This window comes from Asterias rubens, chromosome 4, assembly GCF_902459465.1.
Source record: "Asterias rubens chromosome 4, eAstRub1.3, whole genome shotgun sequence".
NCBI classification, from domain to species: Eukaryota; Metazoa; Echinodermata; class Asteroidea; order Forcipulatida; family Asteriidae; genus Asterias; species Asterias rubens.
The window spans coordinates 538,773-556,985 of NC_047065.1; the positions used below are offsets into that span (position 1 = coordinate 538,773).

The 18,213-nt window shown below is 37.5% G+C and overlaps 1 protein-coding gene across 1 annotated transcript; it reads left to right on the forward strand.

The window, feature by feature from the left end:
- The first annotated feature begins 1,003 nt into the window (after nucleotides 1-1,003).
- Nucleotides 1,004-16,155, forward strand: LOC117289085 (casein kinase II subunit alpha). The gene is made up of 11 exons (XM_033770033.1): nucleotides 1,004-1,628; nucleotides 3,895-4,006; nucleotides 6,050-6,151; nucleotides 7,708-7,758; nucleotides 8,102-8,161; nucleotides 8,551-8,634; nucleotides 9,887-9,997; nucleotides 10,170-10,372; nucleotides 10,556-10,704; nucleotides 11,167-11,265; nucleotides 11,767-16,155. The coding sequence occupies exons 1-11, from the start codon at nucleotides 1,537-1,539 to the stop codon at nucleotides 11,889-11,891; spliced, it is 1,188 nt and encodes a 395-aa protein (XP_033625924.1). The 5' UTR covers nucleotides 1,004-1,536; the 3' UTR covers nucleotides 11,892-16,155.
- The last annotated feature ends 2,058 nt before the right edge of the window (nucleotides 16,156-18,213 follow it).

Here is an 18,213-nt window from a genome sequence, read left to right on the forward strand (position 1 = left end):
CGCGGCGATGATGTGTAATGAATGGGGTTTTGTCGCTTAAGCCTATACGGCGGCGCCCGCTAGCTGATTGTGCATTTTGAGGGGAAACAAAAACAAAGCCGAACGAACGAACGAAATAAGGAAACAATTATTTTGTTTTTACTCTTCAAAAAGACAACTCAACTATTTTACTCTGCAACTAAACAAACGCATGTTGAGAGAGAAGAAAGAGAATGGCCATTGGATCACACTCCAACTGATCATACTTTTCACGTAAAACTTCGAGTTTTGTTATAACTACTGTCAAGGATGTAACAGCTTTTTTTTAAACAAAATGTTTCCTTCGGGCTAGGGGGACTCGGGTAATACAAATTTCCAAATAAAGTACCTGCAGTCTATATGTATCGACTAGTCACCATCAATCGGCATACAAACACAACCAGTCAGTTTATTAAAACTAAATATACACGGGAGACTACGTATTATTGGTAACCCAGGCCGCAATTTCAAACAAATTTATTTTAAAACAATAACCCTTCTCTTTCAAATCATACCAAATAAATAAGCAGGAGGACCTAAACTAATTGATTTGTCGAGGCGTTGCATGTGATGAGGTGTCAAATTATTTAGCTGCGGTTTCTGGGTGTTCTTTTGATACTTAGTCTCGCCATAAATTCTACTACCGCCTATTAGATTTTCGGTATTCGGGGGACTTCTCTCGTATTCCGAAAATCTAATAGGCGGTAGTAAAATATGAAGCAAGCAAGACAAAAACCCATGTTATTATTTATGTTAAGTTTTTAATGGTAGAGACTAACTATTATCAGTTGTTTGGACCACATTAATTCTTCATCAGCTATCTTGTTTTCAAATCCGAGCTGTGTTATAAGGCCGCTCTTTATTTATTCAGCCAGAAATGCAATCACTGCATGCTTAAAACAAATAGAGGGCGCACTTGATCAGATTCTGAAATCTCGGGTTAGTGGGTTTCTCTCTGCGAGAAGTGGCGAGATTAGCAGGCCTACTAGAATCAAATAATGTCTTTGAGGTCATTTTCGCCATTTTATGAGAGAGTACCCGGCCGACTGTCGACTTTTATTCGCACAAAAGATCGGCATTTCACTTAGTTTGCCAGCCAGTTTTCATCTATTAGAGCAACTGGAAGTCGGCTTTGCGATCTGGTTTCACTTTTCTGTGTGGAAAAAGACGGGAAAGGGGTAAACCGGCCCTGTGTTTTTCAGGGTGTTGGTCGTTTCTTTCTTTCCAAGCTGAACGTCATTGCTTCATCGATTGTTGTATGCACGAGGCGCACTCATTATGGACTGACATCAAGTAGCCTTCACAGAGAGTCGCGAGTAAGGCGACAGAAGTGTAAAACTTCGTCCCCGTTCGGCTCGAAAAGGGCCCGAATACGCCACTTTGTGGGCGTCTGGGATTTTCCCCCTTTTCTTCAGGGTTGTCACCAACTCTTCGCTGAGAAGCCAAGTGCTTCTTGGGCGGAGTTTTGGGCCGAATTTTCAAGTCAAGATTGCGAACCGCAACGTGAACAGTGATAAAATGGCTATGAGCCGTGCACGTGTGTATGCAGATGTGAATACACACAGACCGAGAGACTACTGGGATTATGAATCTCATGTCGTCGAATGGGGGTAAGTTTTAGCCCCCAAAAAGGAACATAAAGGAAACAAGAACAACTTATTTTATTGAATTCCTTTGTATAAATTGGTTTAACAAGTTTCATAGTACCTAAAGTCCTACCTGGCTAAATATTACAATTATAATCAGTAAAATTGGAGATTGTTCTGGTTTCTGGTCGCATCAATTTTTAGCCTGTATTTCATTTCTGTCGCATATATAACGTTTCTACTGTACTACATGTACCTACTTTACATGCCTATTTCTCTACTACCATCCCTTTTTCAATAATTATGACGAAAAACACGATCTTACAATTTATGTTATTTGTTGATCAATTTTCTATAGTATATTTTGTTTAATTTTGAAATGTGTGAAAAAATGGTGGTTGGTTTAGACAACTACCTTACTTGTAATATTATTATTTAATTACAATTAATCATGTTTTTTTAAACTAACTTTTAGTTATAAATAAATTAAGAGGAAAACATTGGGTGGTCAAGAAAAATTGTGCAGATTTGTTTAAAGTCACCTGGAAATAGAATTTTTTTTCTTTCAAACATAAGAGTATATGCTTACGAACAATAAAACAATTTTTTTAGTAATTGTTTGTCACGATTTATATGTTTAAAAAATATATACAGTTGTTTGGGGGCTGACTCCGCCTACCCCTTTTGTGACGTCAATCGAGGCAGACTTTGCCTGCAATGCGTATAGTAAACACGCGTGCAAAGTACATAATATACGTCCAAGTCGTGAGTTGGTACATTTCAGAAAGTGTTTTTCTGCATTCAGCAGCAATACACCTGGTCGGCATTGCCGGAAAAAACACAATTTTTTTTTTTGAAACGTACAAACTCACGTTTTGGTCCGTACATGTACTTTGCAATATTGTGTTTACTCTACGCATTACAGGCAAAGTCTGCCTCGATTGACGTCACAAACAGCGCCCTCTCGGGTCGGGGTCTACTCTTAAATTTGTAAATAACATAAGAACTGATTTTTTAAAACCTTAGCTAACTGTTTATTCACATTCCACTCATCAAAACACATATATGAGTGACAAAAGCTTTATTTTGAAAAAATACCACTTCCAGGTGACTTTAATGTTTTGTTGACCAAATCACAATAAAAAACATTGAATTTGTATTTGTGTTCCTAAGAAAAACAAATCATAATTCTGAAGGGAGTTTACATTTATGTTGCGGTAGTCTATTTACTTTGATTTCAGCCTTATTTTGTATACCACTCTTTTTTTTGCATTTTCTGTTGAAAATAATTGAATGTCAAATCATTACTCTTTAAAAAACAGCCAACCCAACTTACATTGATATCAAAGTGTACCCATATCATTAAAACCAGCTACATTTTGTACGGAAAGTTAAAACGTTTTGGACAATTTGTGAACAGGGAAAACTTTTTGAAAACTAGGTTACAATAAGGCTGTGTAAGGTGTGGCGCTTTCAAAAGTTTCTAAATTATTTTTCTTGGAAAAGCAGATAATAAATTGCATTTTTTTTTGACAGGGTTAATCCTTTTTTCTTTTTCAATAATTGGAAAAACTGATCAAGTGTTCCTCCAATGTAATTGGTTTAAAAATGAATAATATGCAGTTACTTCAAAGTTAGAAGGCAAATTCCTTCTAACTTTGACAATGGATGAAGGTAGTTTTCTTCTTCCATGTCTGTTGTACCATTTTGCAGGTTTATTGACTTATCATTCCACTGGTAGGAATGTTAATTTAGTAAACAGATGAGGCTTGTGTGTGGATTACTTTGACATATTGACCAAACCTTTGATCATAGATATTGAAGTTGACATCTTTTTTTATACTTCATTTGTAAGCTTTCATGTATAACCCTCAAACAGCCAATACCTACAAAAGGGAGTAGAACATGTAATCATCACCATGGTTTACCCTGAACTTTTTTCAGCATAAACAATCTGTTCATTAAAAGCATATTTTGATATCAATGGTTAAATGTGACCTGAGTAACTATTAAAACAGTGTTGCAGGGCTGTATGCTTCGTTTTTGAAAGGGCAAGGGCACCAAGGCATTTTCTCTTTGGCAAAGGGCACCCTATGAGGAAATTGTAAATTTCTACTGGAGCATTTCAAGGGCACCAAGGCAATGGCAAGGGGCAACGGAGGCAATCGCCTCCGTTGCCTCCGTGAAGTATCAGGCCTGGTGTTGCATAATAAATTAGAGCTCTTTATTCCAGTGAATGTTGTTTTTTCTTATTGCTAATCAACATTCCAATATATTTGTTCAATATCAGGCAACAAGATGACTATCAGATAGTTCGCAAGCTCGGCCGTGGCAAATACAGTGAAGTATTTGAGGCAGTGAATGTCACCAACAACGAGAAGTGTGTGATCAAGATCCTGAAGGTGAGTTGTGGACATTTTTATTTCTTGTAAACCCAGCCACAATCCCTTACCCAGAGATACCAACATACACGATTTGGGCATAGCAAATACGATTTCGAGCCGTGACTACGACGCTACGATAATACTCAATAAAACACGCTAAACAAGCCGCCCAATATAATTTTATTAAATCGTACAATACATGCAAACAACGAATGAACTATTAAGTGGAAATAAAAATTAAGAAAAATATCCAAATAATTGTAACAGAAAAGAAAAAACACTTTTTATTTTAGAACGCAAGGTTGAATAATAGCGGCGAATACACTCGAACATGGTCGTTGGGTGCCCTCTGATCCCCGCTGGCTGGCAGGATGAGTGTTTTTACGCTAGTGCATTGCTGCAAGATCGTACCCATTGATCTCTATTACACGATGGGGAATAGTGCACACGTGCGTGGGGAATGAGGTTGTGTGTGAGCTAACGTGTCACAGTAACCTCATTCCTCACGTATCAACTATTATTGTGCCCACGCTGTCTGTACATGTACTTCATCGAAGCTTGGCACAAAAAGTACGAAATAATGGCGACAAAAAAGGAGACCTTCTGAACAAAAATACCTTCAACTGAGTGGCCTGTGAGATCTAAGCTAGACAGTTTCCATGTTTTCTTACTAGTATTTGTAGCACCGATGTCCAGACAATGCCCAAAATACGGCCACATATTTTTTGCCCAAAATCCGGACACGTTTTTTTTTTTTTTTCCTTCTCTCTCCCAATAGCTTGTTGTTGCATTTCTGATCATTAAAACAAAAACATTTAGGTAAGGCCACCCTGTTACATTTATTTTTTAAACAAAGTCAGAAGATGAGGGAATTCTTTTTTTTTTTTTTTTTCGTTTTTTTTTTCACTGGTCATTTTAAACATTTGTTGCTGTTCTGTTGGTGCATACAGAGGTAATTGTTATTTCACGACAATGCCTGAAAATGAGCTAATTAGCATTGTAGAGAGTAATAGAAAGATCGGTTTAGGGAGCCCAAGCTGCGCTCGCCCTTAACTTTTGGGAGATGCTACTCTTTTTTACAATTCAATGTTGGCATCTCTGCTTACCAGAAATGCTCAGAGATCTAACATTGCATAGAACAATAGTTCCTTTGTGTTCTTGATCCAATGGAGTTCACAGCCTTAAATTTACCATTCACAAAAGGCAAAAAGTAAATGTTGTCAAATGATTCTTCCTAAAATGGATAGCTGGATGGCAACTACATGAGACATTATTAACCCAAACTACCCCACTGCATATTTTGCTTGATTCTGTTGGACTGAGGACTGCACTAGTAGACTTATTATTAGGACTACTTATTATACTTTTACATGGGATCATGCATACCACCATAATCAGGGTCCAACAGTTTGGCTGTTGAGAATTAATCCTGTGGTGTTGGATTTTGTTAGGGTGAGGAAAGGATCCAAGTAACACAGTCAACAGAGATAGGGCTAAAGGACACATCTTAAAGACACTGGACACTATTGGCAATTGTCAAAGACTAGTCTTCACAGTTGGTGTATCTCAACATATGCATAAAATAACAAACCTGTGAAAATTTGAGCTCAATCGGTCATCAAAGTTGCGAGATATTAATGAAAGAAAAAAACACCCTTGTCACACGAAGCTGTGTGCTTTCGGATGCTTGATTTCGAGACCTCAAATTCTAAATCTGAGGTCTCGCAATCAAATTTGTGGAAAATTATTTCTTTCTTTAAAAATACGTCACTTCAGAGGGAGCTGTTTCTCACAATGTTTTATACCATCAATCTCTCCCCATTACTTGTCACCAAGTCAGGTTTTATGCTGATAATTATTTTTAGTAATTACCAATAGTGTCCACTGCCTTTAAAGTTTGAACTGTGAAGTTTACACGGGTACGCACTTTAGCAATTCCTGTTGTTTTTTTAAAGTTAAATCAAAACCTGTATGACAGGTACTTAAATCATTGGCCATTTTGGCACATAACCTACCTGAAATCAAACTCACCGTTCTTATACTCACATGTTTTTATTTCAGCCCGTCAAGAAGAAGAAGATCAAGAGAGAAATCAAGATCTTGGAGAACCTTCGTGGAGGACCCAACATCATCAACCTACAGGCAATCGTCAAAGACCCTGTGGTGAGTACAGTACTTGAAACCTCTGCTGGCTTATAGTTGTGTGCCTTTTCTATTTTTTCCATGTTTGGCATTGGTGTCCTATCTAGTGCCCAGTACTGCTGGTGCCCTCCAAAATGTGGCCTGCTCCACAAAGTGGTATTGCCACGGAAGATGTCTCATAATTACAGGCCTGGTATTTTGTATTAAAAAAATAATAAAAAAATTATTGCACTCACTACAGGCAGAACAATGTATTACTGAAATAAACTAATATTCAATTTACTCAAACGAGATATTCCTTTCGGTAAAAGTAAGTGACAAACATAAGGTACTGTCATGAAGTTGGAAAAATGGATTTACAAACCTGAAAATGCTTTGCATAATTTATGTGTAAGGAAACCCATTGCCAATCCATTTGAAAGGGGGACCCCAGTTGGTGAAAATGCTTTGCATAATTTATGTGTAAGGAAACCCATTGCCAATCCATTTTAAAGGGGGACCCCAGTTGGTGAAAATGCTTTGCATAATTTATGTGTAAGGAAACCCATTGCCAATCCATTTTAAAGGGGGACCCCAGTTGGTGAAAATGCTTTGTGCGCTTTGGCTTTACATGTACACCGATGCTCTATTTTTAATATAAACTTGCCAGCAGTCAAAACTTTCCAGCTACAATCCTGTCTTGATTGTCACATCATCTTAAATTGAAAATGTAAAACATAAATCATGCCGACATACTACACAAACAGCAATGTTCTATTTTTATGTGCTCAAAATAATGATGTCAATTCTCAACAAAGGGATCAGTCCTCGGGGGAAAGAGCAACAAAAAAGGCCCAGGGGAAAAGTTCAAATTTGATACGGTTGATAAGGTATCATGACATTTACTTTGAGCCGGGCTACTCGGGGTTTGGTTACACTGCTGTGCAGAAAGCCTGGATGTATTACAATACCAGTTTGATTGAGGCATTGGGAACAGTGAATCTTAAAGACATCATGTGGCAACCATCTCTGTCATGTTCCTTGTCTTCAATAGCAATGATAAACACTTGTTGTATTCACAGTCATGAAGGGATAATAGTCTGTGAATAAAGGGAATCAGACTATTTTCCCCTTCCGGTCTCCAATCGGTCACTGTGGTTTTAGAGTAGACACCTTTCGCTGACACCTCTTTTGGCTACTACTGTCTGCCAATAGTTCGCTAGTTTAGGAGTTAAAATGAATCTTAAGACATGGTGTATACAGTACATCTCACCAGATACACACACCATCTTAAATACATTGCATAGTACGTGGTGGGGTGGTTGGTGAATCTGATTGCTATAGTGCTGTAATACCAAGAATTAGCGAAAGAGATGGCATAAGCTGAAATAATCAGTGTCCTGTGTATTGAATAAGATCTTTATTCTTCAGAAGCTGAAGTCAGCTACATGTACAGGGACAAACGAAAGATTGACACCAAAATACAGAAGTCCTATTTAGTGATTTGTTTTTTCATCCTCAATCATTGGAATACTCAATCATATTTGTAAACTTTTAACTGAACACCAATTTTCCGTTTTTCTTTTGTCCGTTTTTAGTCACGTACACCAGCACTTATATTTGAGTATGTCAACAACACAGATTTCAAGGTAATATAAATTGTTTACCATTTAACTTTGTTAATTTTGTCGTTACCTGTGGTAATAAGTTTTAATTTTGATATTGGCTTTATTTAAGTATGTCCTTTTGTTCACCAAACAGTTCAAGGAAACTAAAGTTCCAGATTTGTTTGTTGGATACAAATGAGTGCAATGTTGAAGAACAATAAGGCAATACAGGAAAGCAAGATTTCACCAATAATTACAGCTACATGTAGTTCCTGCATGGGATAGGGGTCACAATGTCAGGAATCTTCAAGGAAAATACAACAAGAACATACCTTTTATTTTGATATTTACACAACTAACTGAACAATTTGCATTCTCTCTCCAGCAACTTTACCAAACTTTAACAGATTACGAGATCAGGTACTACCTATTTGAACTTCTGAAGGTAAGGGAAATGAAAAGTAAACCCAAAGTTAAATTGGTTGTTTATGGACTAGTTCAATGTCACCGCTGGCCCTTAACAGTGGTTCACTAACAACATTAGTTTACTACATATTTTCTTTCGCTCATAGTTTTCTTTCAACTTGCGAAAAGACTATCTGTTGGAAAATGAGTACACAACAAAATTTAATTGGACCTTGGAGCCCCTCATTAAATGCCTACATACCAGCTTCTTTATTGTTATGTTGCCTCCGAAATAGCAAACTGGATAGCTACATGAAACCTCAACAAGAGGTCCTTGCTTTAGCTGTCATGTTACGGGACGTGTAGTGGGATCTTGAGTTGGTTTTACCACCAGGACTAATATAATTACTTTCTATATACTACCCACAGGCACTAGATTACAGTCACAGTATGGGCATAATACACCGAGATGTCAAACCACACAACGTAATGATCGATCATGAAAATAGGAAGGTATGTAACAATTGGGGCACACCCATGTGGGGGCCTTATGCTTCACAGCCACAATGGCCTTAGTGCTCCTGGTCATTGCCTTGGTGCCCCTTGAAACTTCCCATTAAAAATTTACAATTTCCTCAAAAGTGCCCTTTACAATAAGAGAAAAAGTCTTTGTGCCCTTTCCCTTTCAAGAATGAAGGATCCGACCTGCAATGTTTTATAAGTTGCCAGCCCACTTTCGTTTGTCAGTAAAATAATATTTTTCTAACAAGAGGGAAGTGAAGTCATACCCATGTCTCTGTTAACTGTTAAAAAATAAATGGTCCATATTTTGGCATGGCTATTATTTGACCTTAAACTTTATACATGAGGGCAGCCATCTTGATTTTGTTCTCCTGTAGCTCCCAAAAAGAGGCTTGGATGCAAAATAGTCTGGGCCCTTTTTGGTGAAAATTTAACCGGTATTTAGTTATGCCATTACAAACAGGGAACTTGACATGATAAGAGTGCGATGAATGTCGGATACAGAAAAACATTTACCCATTTTTACACTTCCTGAATTTGCAACTATATCATGGATAATCAGTATTTGCATTATACATTCCCTTCCTAGAATAATTACTATTGTTGAGGAAGTTCCTTGTGGAATATTTTGACTCTATATTCGATGTCCACAGTTCCAATTTATGAAAGCATCCCATCATATTCGCTTGATTTTCATTTTGAAATTTCGTCAAAAATAGTGTTCTTGAATGCGTGGTTTTTGTTGCCAACAAAGTTTCTGTGTTTTTATCATTTGTTTTGTCACTGAAAAATGTTGTATAAGCTAAGAATGCCTGCTAACACACAGTCTGCACAAGCACAAATTGCCTGCCAAGCTGTGAAATAAGCGCTCCATTCCCTGCTAAGCGCTAATTCTTGCTTATGGTAGGCAGAGACATGAAATTTGCACCTGTTTTTCTCCAAACCACACACTCTTGAAAGAGATTCAATACACGGTATCACTGCAAGTTTGTATCTTAGTGTACCTCAACTATGCTACCCTTACAGTCATGTTAATTATAATTACAGGGTTACAAACTAACGTAATTTTGCTTAGATTTTTTACTGGTGTACTTTTCTTAATCTTACGTAATTTCTACTGTTATGCACCCTCAAAACCGGCTGGTCTTGGAGAGAGTGCAATATAAACTCAATCAATTATTTTTAAATTGTTTCAATACCATGTGAAGATTTCTAATACTTTAGTGTTTTTAAATCACCACAGCTTCGTCTGATCGACTGGGGGTTAGCCGAGTTCTATCATCCAGGACAGGAGTACAATGTAAGAGTGGCGTCCAGGTACTTCAAGGGGCCAGAGTTATTAGTTGATTACCAGGTGAGTCGGTCATTTATCTTGATCAAGGAGCATGTCTTACACATTTCATAGTGTAATGTGTAACATTTTTGAAGAGGAAGTGGTTAGGAAGAGACTCAATTGGTTAATTCTCCTTGTTATAAAATTTTGCTTTCATTATGAATTTAACTGATATGACCTTTGACCCCTACAGCTGTATGACTACTCATTAGACATGTGGAGTCTTGGGTGTATGTTGGCCAGCATGATATTCCGCAAGGAACCCTTCTTCCATGGCCATGACAACTACGATCAACTGGTGCGCATCGCCAAGGTGCTGGGCACCGATGAACTCTACGAGTACCTGGACAAGTATCAAATCGAACTTGATCCAAGGTTCAACGATATTCTTGGAAGGTACGTTTGAATGTTCTGATTTGGTTTACACCCACAGGCTTTAAATTACACTGAGGTCATGGTCTCTGTTGCCCCTAGTATTGGCCTTGGTGCCCCTAAAAATATTTCCCTTAGTACAATGGTTTTTAGAGGGGCGGTTTTTAGAGCGAACGAAACCCTAGTGTGTTGAACTATTATTTACAGGCATTCAAGGAAGAGATGGGAGCGATTTGTACACAGTGAAAACCAGCACCTTGTGAGTCAAGAAGCACTGGACTTCTTAGATAAGCTGCTACGGTACGACCACCAAGAGAGGCTTACTGCAAGGGAAGCTATGGATCACCCTTACTTCTGTAAGTACACCTTCCTCAGCACTCAAGTCTGGTTAGCATGGATGAGTTCGCTAAGCAAGTAAGCAGAGACTTTCTGCACACATTTGCAGAATTTCTGTTTCATGACCGCTACCTACCCTTAGAAACGCAAACAACATGCTTACTTGATACCAGATGAGTGGTTTAACAATTCAAATCGGTTGTGGTAGCCACACAAATCTTCTCGATCAATTGTGCAAAAACACTTTTGCCAAAACGCACGTGTTTCTGCACAGACATTTGTTTATATCGGTTAAACAAAGGAGCAGATTAACATCATTCATGGAGACGAGTTAAGTAAATCAGGATGATAACCCACTTTCAGAAAAAGAAAAACTAAAGTTCAAGCCCTGTTCAAAACTAAAACTGTTCCTGGATAAAAATCTGTCTGAAAAATCTCTCAAGTCCAAATTTAAATGTTGTATCCTTTTCTTCTTGGTACAGATCCTGTGGTGAAGGAGCAGAATAGATCCTTACCAGCTATGATGAACGTACCAGTGTCCACGTCGGTCATTTCAACAACTGCTCCAACAAGTACATATGGTAAGTTTCAATTTGTCAAATTTTAAGTTTTGCCTTTTTTTAGTAGGGACTACCCCAAACCCCCTTGCACTTATTGGATCGTTCATACTGACAGCCAATAATGACGTCATACCAACAGGCGACCATCTGAGGACAACATGCCTCCTCCCTCAAGGATCCCCCAAACAAGTCTGTAGAGAACACTATTATTATTGTTGCGATCCTGCAACAAGAACTAGAGCGAGAGTACTGTATATTATTCTTAGTGTATAACCACAGCCATGGTCAGAGCAATTCCCATAGTAGCCTATATGCTACAACTCACTACTGTTGTATTACTACCCTGGTATGGGCCAGCACCCTCTATTGTCCTTTGAATAAACTATATGTCTTGTTATTACTTGTACACAAGCCTCGTCTCTGCCCTCCTTTATTTTGTGTCTATCTCGCACTTGCATGGAAGAAGGGATGGTGACATTATTATGATTATTTATTTCTGCTTTTTTTCTTGTCTTTCTCCAGCTACCAACACATCTTCAAGAACGATGGCAGCAATTCCGGCTGGCTCCCCAGTTATATCAGCACCGTCAGCACAGCCAATGCAGCCCATCCAAAACCCTAGTCCTGCAGCTGCCGTCGTACCATAAGTCAGTCACCACCTGTTACATCAAGAACATCACCTCTACGGTACTATTAATCACCATAGTTATTGTGGGCACTTTGTTTTCAAGAAATACAAATATTCAAAAAAATACTCCCCAAAAAATAAGCGCTTGTTGATTTCGGTCGAGAGTTGGAATAGATGTGTTTAGTGTTTGGCGAGTTTTATACCCTCATGGAGGAGACCTGTGCAAAGCAGACAAGAGTTGCGATGTTTTTTTTTGTTTTTCTTTTCCTTTTTTGAACCCATGTTTTCCAGCTGAGGTTTTTGTGAAGTAATATTGCTATTTGCTTGAATATTGGAGTTTCGCAGGTAACTGACTTTCAGATCTGGTCACAGCTTATGAATTAGAGTTCCCTTTCCACCAAGTTTACTTGTAATGCCATTATTCTAGAGATTGTTCTACAGCCCTCGTTTTGTCTACGTCAAGGACAGTAGCGGGACTTGTTTTCAATTTGGTCCCAGTTTTGTTGCCCAATTTGCACCACAGTGATAATCTGTCATGTTTTACCACGATCCCCAGTTTTCCTTAATGGATCGACACGTTTTTGTAGTTAACTGTTTTTCACTGTTCCCACAGATGGTATGCGTCCACATTTGTCACCAAAACAAAGTTAGAGACTGTGTTTAAAACTTACAACTTGTTTTACTTTTTTTGGGTGTTCTCATCCAATTTTGGTAAAAATTGTAAAAAGTAAAGTGTTTCTTTTGCTCTTTTACTTTGTATTTTGCTTTGTTGATAACCTAAGTACAAAACGGCAAAACACAATTCCATTTCTAAATTAATTTTGGTTTATTCTGACTATGCAGAGATCCCCCCCCCAAGAATTTTTCTTTTTGAGAAGATATTCTCTGTCATGCATTTACATGCCCAGAGTACTTGAGGGTCTGTGTTTAACACGCTGTATTCACACGAAGTAAGAGCAAAGATTTGGAAAAGGGGACAATCTGTTTTCATTTTTAGCCCTCGGTTTTGAAGCCTAAATTTGTGCAGAATAAAACCAATTAGGGTTTCATGTAGAGATATTGGGCATGCAAGTTTCTGGCTGTTTGTTTTTCTTGTATTTTTGTCCTTTCTTTTTAGTGCCATAGAAACTGAAAAACACTTTACAAATATTGGTGTGGTTTGCGGTTTTTTGTTCTTTTGTAAAAAAAAACAAAAACAAGTTGAACATCTGACATATTTATGTCATTAGTAAAGACGTCATGAAGAAGATCATGATGGACCTGGGGTGCTTAACTGCTGCTTCTTTTGACATGTGCTCTTCCTCACATGTATAAATCACCAACATTATGTCTGAACCTCGTATAAATGTTGTCAGGGGTCACCCAAAGTTGTTCAAAGTGTTTCAAATCAGTCTTTTTCCAGAACCATACCTTGTCACAAAATATGTCTCCAATAAATGGATCCTGTCGAACTTGTACTGTGTTTATCAGAGATCACCGATTAGAGTTGGGGCAATTCCTTCAACTGTCCGTCCCTTTGCTGTGGTTAGAAACCTCACTCACCGTAAATGATTCAGAGGTTGTTTGTTAAAACTCCATGGCTAAATTGCCTCGTTTTTTTTCTTGGTTTTTTAAATCTCACACCCTGTTTGCAAATATAAGTTCTCTAAAATTTTTCTTCTTTTTATAATTTGATTTTGAATTTATCTGCCAAGAGGAAGTTCTTTGTACAGAAATATCACAACTGATGTAAAATAAGTTTTGTTATCTACACCTTTAATATGCTGTTTAAAGTAAATTAACCAAAATAACCAATTAACTGAGATGAATGATCATGGAGGAAAGTACATGAGTCGGCAAAGTTTTGCCATGTGCTACTACAACTACTTTGTTGAAAACGGACACATTTATAATTTTAGTCTTGTAAATGTGCTGTATTGGTTTTTGTATTCGTTTCTTGTTTATCGTATTTTAAACAATGCTAACATGCAGGGAACTAATCACAATACGTTTTGTTATTATACCAGGACGTGTTAAAATTGCAATATTAGTGATATTGTAACAGGTTGACTTTATAGGGTGTATACAATATTATCTATAACAAACAAAAGAGAGTTAAACAGTGTCCATGTCGAGGCTTGGGAGATGGAGCCCAGGCCAACTTTTATTGAGCTGCTAAACTCACTTAACACAGAAAACCCCCTGCTAAGCAAAAACCGGTTACCAGCTTAAATCTCAAATGATTATAAATCATCTGGTACACTGCTAAAGTTTGCTTAGCAAGTTGAGCTAAGCAAGGTTAAATTTGCCGCAAAATTCCATGCTAACAACCAATAGAGTCGATGCTTTTACAGGACACTTTAAGTGCAGAATTCTGTGGTAAGCAGAGCCATGAAATTTGGCTCTTGCCAGCAGCTCCATAAAATTACCGAGGAATTACAGAATTGACTGAAGGCTCATACTGTGTGATGACCCCACACCAACATCAAGTACTTCTCAGAAATAATGAAATGGTGTTAAACATGAAGACATGAATAAAACTTCAATCTTGACATCAATAAGCAACCCTGCTTGAAATGATCTTCGCCACATATTTGATGAGGAAATAAATCCAGTTTTGAGTTCTTACTGGGAAGTGCAAGGTTTTTTGGATGGAGCATCCATCAAATATTGAAAAAATAATTATGCGATAACTTACAGAACAGATACAATGTAAGCTGAATTATATTGGATTATCGTGTGGTTGAACAGAGAAAATTTACAAAGGACTTGAGTCTGCGACGTCTGTGTTAATGTGCCTGGAGTGTGCTCTCCCAAGTGAGCTATCTAGCCCAATGTTGGTGGTTTCCCTATTAAAAGTTAATACATGTATCTTTGTTTGGGGTGCCAGTCAGAAGCAAGTTTAGGGCGTAATTGTTCAGGTTGAAGTCACTCTCTGTTAATTTTTCTTTGTTCAACCCCAAATTAATTCAAAATTTACCTAGTCAGTTTTCCCTGTGGTTTATCACATAAAGTACTTTGGTTTCCTTCCACGTCTGGATGGTTCAACTCAATTTATTTTGCAAGAAAAGAAAGAGAAAATTAATGATCTGATTTAAGAAAGCTGAAAATATTTTGTTTTGCGTTACCACTTGATAAGGTTGAAGTGGAGTTGTACAGGGTTTTTACCAAAGATGTACACCTTTTCTCATTTTATTTTTAGTCTCTACCATTCTGTTCATACTTTGAAACAAAGCCTTTGACATGTTTTCAGTTTGGTGTTGTCTTTGTTTTGGGATTTTTTTATGTTGTTTTTATTATCATTTGATTCTGCCCTAAATGATTTGATTCTGGTATGAGATAGGGCTGATGTGATTTTGTTTTCATGTAAAAAGAGATTTAAAAAATGACAACGTACACAGACTGGCATTTTTACTGTAGATCAGAAATCAAAAATGCAAATCGCAAAAAATGACGACAGAACAACCCTTTGTATTTCAAAGTAACAGTTTACATGTCAACTCCTTTATATTCTACTAGATAGTGTAGAGATTTAGCGTTGTATCAGTACCAGAGATTTGGGGTGTAATTAGGTGAAGTCAGTATACAGTTTTAGAAGTGGAAGTGTGTTCCCTTTTACAACAGATGATTTTGTCCGTTAGTAATGTGCTTTAAGGGGTGATGACAGCTACTTCCAAAACAACTGTTAACAATGAGTGACTTCACACCACTCAGTACTGTGGTTGAACGAGTCAGGAGTTGTCTGCTCAAGGTTTTATGGTCATACAAAGGGAGAGTCTAAAAAAGCAGGTGTAGAACTCTGGCTGGTAACTAAATTGCCACTTTTTATTGGTTGGTGGATCAGTTTGTATACCCGGCCAGTTCACACAAATTGCTGACAGGCGGGTTACAGAAGAGTAGAGTTCTGGCTTGCTATTAATCATATTAGTTCCTAATCAACTAGATCACAAGCCAACAGATCATAGTGGCCTTTGGATAAAAACTTCTAACCTGAATGTTTAGAACCTCCCTTATGGGACACAAAGACCCAGCAAAACAATTAACCGACAAAATACTGTAATTATGACAATTTAAAAAACCACCAATAGTACCACAGGAGGTCAACCTTAATTAGTGTGATAATTTATATAAGATTAATACAAATGTGTGTATTGATATTACAACTATAAACAAAAAGCATTGATGAACAGTAAATAACCGGTTGTGTTCAACGAGGGCTTTATTTAATGTTTGGGGCCTATTTTGCTAATTCCGAGAGGAAGAAAAAAAAAAATAAAGTGCATCTTGAATGATGTTGAGCTTTACATTTTGTGTGATTGTTTTTCGTTTCATTCTTTGCTTCTTTCTTGGCAAAGCAACACATAGCGATCCTTTTAATAACTTCAATGGGGAATGCGAATTCCAACTGCCCCTTGTCACCCTTCATGACCCACCCAAACAACTTGAAGTAAATAAGACAATTATTTTGGGAAAGATTTCCCTATCCTGCCACCACTTGTCCACTAATTTCCCCCCCCCCCCCCCAAAAAAAAAAAAAAAAAAGAATGTCTCATTCGAGTAAAGCTGGCATGATCTGGAAATGTTTCAATTTTTTGTTCAATTGAAACTTCGCCCTATCAACACACACACCCACTACGGGGACCACTACATGTACCAACGATGTACCTAACCTTTCCCAAAGCTAAGACTAAGAGTAAGAGACAAATTAAAGAAGCTTTTCACTCCTTTTTACACCGACCTGCTCTTCACCTTCATGCTGGTCGGACTACTGAGTCTATTTTGATTGAACCATGGCTGTTTGAACATTTCCTTCTAAATTAATAAACACTTAGTCTGTTTTTTTTCCTTGTAAACTGATATATGCAGATAAATATTACCTCACACCGGGAGTTCAGAGCCTAGCCGTTCGTTGGGAGGTAGTTTCCCACGTAGCGCCCTCTGGCGGTATGTTTGGTACAAAGTCTTTGTTGCCAACAGCAACAAACGATGGGGAATGATGTAATCCTAAAATAAACCATCTTGGAAAATTGAAAAATGAAGTTCATTAAACAAGTTTATTTAGTTTTCTTGGTAATTTTGTTTCCTAGCTGGTAGAGGTTGATATACAATTATTGCGATTTCTTTTACTCAAGTTGGCTTATTCACTATGCATGTCAACCGATGACAACCACAAGCTGTGCTTGTCAGTTCGGGGATGCTCACAATTCTGTATGCATATAATGCATGGAGGAATCCTCCATGCATAATATAAGCAATGAGTCACTACGATTGACTTGCATCCCAATCTTTATTATCTCAACAACATAATAATAATTATTAATAAATTAATTTGCAACGTGACTTCTTCTAACTAAAGATAAATACTAGTTAATTAAAACCTAGAACTGTATTAATTTGATGGAGCAGGGGCATATCATTAATTTAGATGCTTCAACATATTTTTTCGTTCATTCATTATTTTTAGCTCTCGTGTGTAGTGGCGGCATGACCTCCCTTTGTTCATTTGCACACACCGACACTCCTGTCGTCATCTCCCAGGTAACCCCGTCCATGACACCCACAGAGCAATCCTCAAACATACTACTACGCATGCCCACGATCTAGGCACTCGACCGTAACTGCGGCGCTGCACAGACTTGAAAGGAACATGTGCGCGCTACGCAAAATAGTTCCCGAATAGGGCGAAAAGTGGCGCGGCCTTTGAATTGTGATAAATTTTTGCCTATTTTGTGTTTTGTTTTGTTTTGTTCTCACATGATTACCATCTCAGAGAATAGTGAATTGTTCGAGAAACCAAAAAGTGTGAAGCCATTAAAAACTGTTAATCACACTTTTTATGATTTTCTATCATTTCAAAAGTGATGCCAATTTGATAAAAAGCAACTCATTTATGAATTCTTCATTGATGATGTTTGTCAAAGTCACTCGTTATTCTATTGACCATTTAACTCCTGCATTTTTGTCATAAACAGATCTTGCAGTTCATGATTAGTTTGTCTCTGAAACCTCAAAGTTCCCAACAGAAAAACTGTGAGTAGTTTGACTAAGTATAATATTTCCTCACTGAATAATATAGTTAAAACAACAAAGACGTGAACATTTCTTTGCAGTATTTTTCTGATACAAATGTTTTCATATCTATTTAGGAAAACGTACGAATTGCGATAAGTGGATGTGCATTTCAAGTCATTCATTTAATTGAGAATCAATTTGTGTTAAAGTATTAATGACGATGATAGACCGAAATACTTATGGTAATTGTTTGCCTCATTATTTGATCCATCCCACAGCAGCGTAAAGCCCCTTCTTTCGTCCATCACTGCTTTTGTTTTTGTTTCATTCTGAGAATATCGAGCGCCTTT